Below are 5,864 nucleotides of genomic sequence, written 5' to 3' on the forward strand. Positions count from 1 at the left end.
GCAATGCACAAAACCGAATGATTATGTTATTTAATTCATTATTAATAACTAATTTTATAACTACTAAATTAGTAATATACTAATTTCCATATTCCAATGGTTTTACTAATTAGTAATCAATCAGAATAATGAAAACAAAGTTCGTTCCCTATATCCACTACGAGATCACCATCTTAGCAATAAGTGGAAATAAGTGACGACCAAAAAACAAAACAAAACGTGCGGTACACATAATAAAACATTAGTCAACTAAATTAATTTCCTCTACATATAATAATTAATTAGTAAAAAAATACTGTAATCATAACTATTGAATATTAGTAATTTTTACTAAATGGTAACACTCTTGCCCATTAATAAAAAAATATTCCAGCAATCAGGTTGTTAGAAATAGGTTTATTTTACTACTTACTTTTATATTGTGTTTATCCTATTTTCTTCTACTACAGAAATATTGGCTAATATCTCAAGCTAAATACCAACATATGTCGATTCTGCTGTTTGTACCGACTCGTACATCAACTACTAATGAATGATGAATTATTAGTAGAAGTGTAAATGAGTGAAATTAGTAGTCAGATAACATTAGTAGTCAGATGAAATTAATAATTGGAAGATATGAAAATCATTTGAATAATCCGAATGAATTGCTCAGTCAAATGATTAGTACATTAGTTTTGTAGTCGGATTAGTAAAGTTGAGCATCGATAGATGCGAGTCAGGCTAGCTCGAGTACCGACTTGAATATTTAGTATACACTCAAGTACTTGAGTGCTCAATTTTAAAAACCAAAAGAACGGCACTAAGAGTGCAACAGAATCTGATTCTGCGTACCTTGACCGGTGCGCATAGGAATATCAGAAATGCCACACTGGAGAGGGACCTCAAGATCCAATCACTGGACGCGCACATAGAGGACCTGGCTACCAGACTGTTCTAGCGGGCGGATGCGTCGGAATGGGACCATCTCAGAGGCGCCTCTGCACGCTCGATCGCCGGACTCGAGGCCTTACACGCGTGAACTCATGCGTGCGCGTCCAACAACACCAACTGAAGCCATGGTCCCATAGATGAGAACGCGTGGCGTCGTCGGGCCGCTCTTATGCTGGCAGTTTGCCGGGCCTCCCCCCACGGAGTCTCACCCGGCAGGTGAAGACTGCGCTGACCGGTTCTAGCGGCGCCAACAATCAACAAAAGAACATCGACGAAGTTCTCTGAAGTCACCGACAAATGTCCATCTCATCCACCCTGCACATAGTAATGTGCGGCGAGCAACACTAGCGGGGGGCCCGCGCCCTGCACTGCTCTTCCCCACGTCCCCTTAAGGAGGCTACGTGCGACGAAAACCCGAGATTCGCTCAATTTAAAGAACTTAGTAGTTGTTTGCATAGCTGTGTTTCGATTTGAAGGGATATAATAGTGAAAGTACAGAGTATAGAAAGATGACAATGCATAAAGGGTATCACGGGCGACACTATATTATGTCCACGGTACTATTTATGTTTATAGACGACAGTTACCATTTTTTTTTTATTAAGTTGCATAAAAAATGCTCGTGTAAGTACTTGCCATACTCGAATAGAATGCTATCTGTATGTTTATTTTAAGATTTTCATTTCAGCATTTTATGTATTATACTCTTCATCACCAAGGAGAAAAATATTAGATTACTGGATATTTATTATCTTCATAAGTTTATATTCCAAAATCTATTAAAAAAGTGTTTAAATCTAATGAAGTAAGTTTTACCAGAGGGAGACTTTGTACAAAAGTCGATTGCTTGGGTACTTCTGTCCCGTTCGTGTTTCTACCGTGAAGCAGTTGTGTTTACATGGCTGTATTTCGGTTTGAAGGGTGGGATATGGCGTGTATTTACAGGGTACAGAGGAATAACACCTGAGGCCTCAGAAATGGCAACGCATGGGGGGTATTATGGGCGAAACAATATACTCTGTTATGTCCATGGTACTGCTCATGTCTATAGGCGACGTTTACCACTTTCCATCAGGTGGACCGTCAGCTTGTTTGCCATTCTAAGTTGTATAAAAAAAAGAAATACTCGAATACCTGTACAAGTACCCAAGTAATTGTCCAAGGCCTCAGACTTGGTTTCTCATTCTCAGACTCATTTTTCTTTTAACAATAACAAAAATATTTATATTAAAAAAAAATCAACTCGTCACCACTAAGATATAAAGATACCATATGTAATCAAAGATTACCTAACAAAAAATTAACAGATTTGCCAAGTAATTAATTAGCTAAGTAGATAAATCGGGAGAGAGTAATTATGTAAGCCCACAAAGTTTGCGTTAGTCAAAAACTACTCTATACTTGCTAGCAAATTTTATTTTTTATATTGCCACCGATTATGTGGTACCATTACTCTTATCTCTTAATCTAACATTTTATTTTAATAATTTCGCGAAATTACTTTTCTATGAACTATCAAAATTTTATTAATTTTTTATTTAAATTAATCTACTAGAATGGCAAACAAGCACACAGTCCACCTGATGGAAAGTGGTAACCGTCGCCTATAGACATGAACAGTACCATGGAAATAACAGAGTATGCTGTTTCGCTCATAATACCCTCCATGCGTAGACATTCCTAACGACTAAGGTGTTATATCTGTGTATCCTGTAAATTCACTGTCATATCTCACCCTTCAAACCGAAACACATCCATGCAAATACAACTGCCTCAGGATTCCAGACAAATTATCATACTGAAGACTAGGCAGCATGGTCTCCGACCTTAGCCTGTTCCAATGAACAAACCTACTAAAAAAAAACTGCTTCACGATAGAATGAATGGGACAGAGGTACCCAAGCAAATGAATTTTGTATAAATTTAAATTATAATAATGTTGACTTATTATTACTTACTTATTATTTGACAACATATGGTGTCGTTCTCTCAAATAGCGTTCTGGCAGTAAGGGAGAGAAGGAGAAACGGCGAACCGATGGATAACAAGGTTTAGCCTAGATGTTCTTCAAATCGACTTAGATCCTTCTGGTGTTTAGGGCCCTCCGAAGTTCACCAGAAGGAAATGACAACCGCGAAGCGGTGCACAGCATATATTCTGTGTACTTAAATAAAGAGTTCCCCTTTATGATAAATAGAGTCCGTATTATTATTATGAAGATATTTAGAAAAAATAAGATTACGAATTGTTCAAAGGAAAAAACAGACAGAATTTTTTTATTTAGATATAGAATTACATCTATCATAAGTATAACTAGCCAGTAACAGAAAGGTAACCATAGTTTCATATACATAGATTGATATGCTACAAACTCTAACATCTCTTGAAGCTCATGGTTCCTTTCCAAAAAAATAATATTACTTAATGCAGTTGTTTTATACTGTTTGCAATAATAGAGTTATCTTACTCTACACTTATCCATTTATCTCCAACCATAAAAATATGGATTCAAATATATTCAATTCATATAATTCAAATATAGAAAATTTTCGAGAAGAATATTCAATACTATAAAAATATTTAATGATAATAAGAAAGGAAACATCCAAAACCATAATGCTATTATAAAAAAAAAAGGTACTGGAATTGCCAGATTTGGTATCGCTTACGTAAATCTGGGTAAAATTTCTCATATTGAGACATTTTGAAGCATTGGAAGAGAAAGATTGCTAGAGAAAAGAAAATTACCATGAAGTGTTTTAAATAATTTATTTTTGTCTAGCCTTTATTCGCAACTTAATTTGTGTGATCAAGATATGATTTAAAGTAACCTATGCCCTATACTGATTGGTTAAGCCATTAGGATACTAAAGGGTAATATACAATTTTATTTTTACATTTATAATATTAGTAAAAAGTTTATTGACAACATACGATTATATTACGTAATAGGCGATGTGTTGAAGAAGAGCCAAATTAAAAGTACCCGTAACCGGCGAGCGTGTATAAATAGATTAATAAAAGGATTGATAGATAAGTACGGATAATAATATTATTATGTATATTGATAATAAATTTGCAATATGTATGTGTCTGTATATATTTGTCGGTATAAATGTTAGTCTTTGGGTAAAAGTATTATTACTAAAGAGAATAATTCGAAATTAGGGGAGATATGAAATTTTATAGCTGGCAGCTTTGTATAGTACATGCTTTTATTTGGTTGTTGGTTATCATTTATTCAATTATCGATGTGTCTTCTTTCTGTCTATTCTTTAAAATTCTAGAAATAAATATTGAATAATACCAGTTATATCTAATAAATATACTTAAGGTAAGATCTAATATTTTATATCCCATTTTAACGCTGCAGTTTACTAAAAATACTATAATTAGAAGATGGCGTCTAATTTTTATATGTATTGTTGATTTTAGATGCCGAATATTAAATTGCAGTCGTCGGACAATGAAGTATTTGCAGTCGATGTGGAAATAGCAAAATGTTCAGTAACCATCAAAACGATGTTAGAAGATCTCGGCATGGATGATGAGGAGGAGGAAGTTGTTCCTCTGCCCAACGTCAATTCTGCTATTCTCAAGAAAGTCATTCAGTGGGCGACTTATCATAAAGATGATCCGCCATTACCTGAGGATGACGAAAACAAAGAGAAAAGAACAGATGACATTTCGTCTTGGGATGCTGATTTCTTAAAAGTAGATCAGGGCACCCTCTTTGAACTTATCCTAGCTGCAAATTATTTAGATATTAAAGGGCTCTTGGATGTTACTTGTAAGACAGTAGCTAATATGATTAAAGGTAAAACTCCAGAAGAAATTCGAAAAACCTTCAACATTAAAAATGATTTTACAGCTACTGAAGAGGATCAGGTGCGCAAAGAAAATGAATGGTGTGAAGAAAAGTAATCCCTTTTATTTTTTTATCGTTAACTTTTTCATGATACTAAATTAAAGCATTGTAGATTTAATTTATATTTTGAGACACTAGCCGACTAAAATCACAGGTGATATGTTTTTATTTAAAGAAGACATTTTCATGTGTTGTAAAGCAGTTATTTCTGTTTACTATATATTTATATTTACAGGTATGTTTAAGAGTATAAATTGATAAAGTGTTAGAGATAATTTTTTAGGTTGTATTGAATAATTTGTTTTAATGGAGTGTTGTAAATTTGAGTTTTCAAGTATTGTATTTAAATATTAACAATAATAATAGTAAGGCACCATATCCATCTTTATATTCTAAAAGCGAAAGGTTTTACACAGAGGTAACATTCGAAAATAAGTTTGTATGATTTGTAGAAATTGTAAGAATTGGATCTGAACAAACATTATTTTCATGACTGTTCTTAACTTAACATTTCTAATATTTTTCAAACAAACATTTTGATTATTGTATGGCATAGAGTCTAACAAAGTAAAAACACAAGGACTTACTTAATATTTTGGAGATATTATATGTAAACAAGATTATGGGGAGAACATTACAAAAGTAGAAGAAAGAACAGAATGTATAAATTTTTCATATTTCAAACTCATATGTTTGACAACAATAACATACTATCTTAAGGTTCATTGACCGGGCAGATACTTATCAATTAAAGGTTAATTATATCTAAACATGAAGTGTGTCTTTAGAATAAGTATGATGTTAAAATCTTTCAATTAATTTATTGAACACTACTTCATATGATTCAAATGATAACTTTTCATGGCGGAATGCCTATTAAAATGGTTTGCTCTCATTATCATATTATTATCATTTAAACATCGTTAGTGCATTTTACTTAATTTCATGTAAAAATCATTCATCATAGCTTTGAGTTCTAATAAAGTAGTTATTGTAATAAATATTCTTGTTTTTCGGGTTCCCATTTGATAGTAAAATAAAGGACATTCCAATAGAACCAACA

At 33.1% G+C, this 5,864-nt stretch overlaps 1 protein-coding gene across 1 annotated transcript; it reads left to right on the forward strand.

Moving 5' to 3' along the window:
• Positions 1–4,107: 4,107 nt before the first annotated feature.
• LOC113523325 (S-phase kinase-associated protein 1) lies at positions 4,108–5,864 on the forward strand. The gene is made up of 2 exons (XM_026909245.3): positions 4,108–4,267; positions 4,369–5,864. The coding sequence occupies exon 2, from the start codon at positions 4,369–4,371 to the stop codon at positions 4,855–4,857; it is 489 nt and encodes a 162-aa protein (XP_026765046.1). The 5' UTR covers positions 4,108–4,267; the 3' UTR covers positions 4,858–5,864.

The sequence above is a fragment of the Galleria mellonella genome, unplaced genomic scaffold (assembly GCF_026898425.1).
Source record: "Galleria mellonella isolate WM207_F2 unplaced genomic scaffold, CSIRO_AGI_GalMel_v1 utg300, whole genome shotgun sequence".
NCBI classification, from domain to species: domain Eukaryota; kingdom Metazoa; phylum Arthropoda; class Insecta; order Lepidoptera; family Pyralidae; genus Galleria; species Galleria mellonella.

Bases quoted from the DNA above. Each gene is read 5' to 3' on its own strand.
- LOC113523325 (XM_026909245.3), top strand. From the start codon at position 4,369: ATGCCGAATATTAAATTGCAGTCGTCGGACAATGAAGTATTTGCAGTC.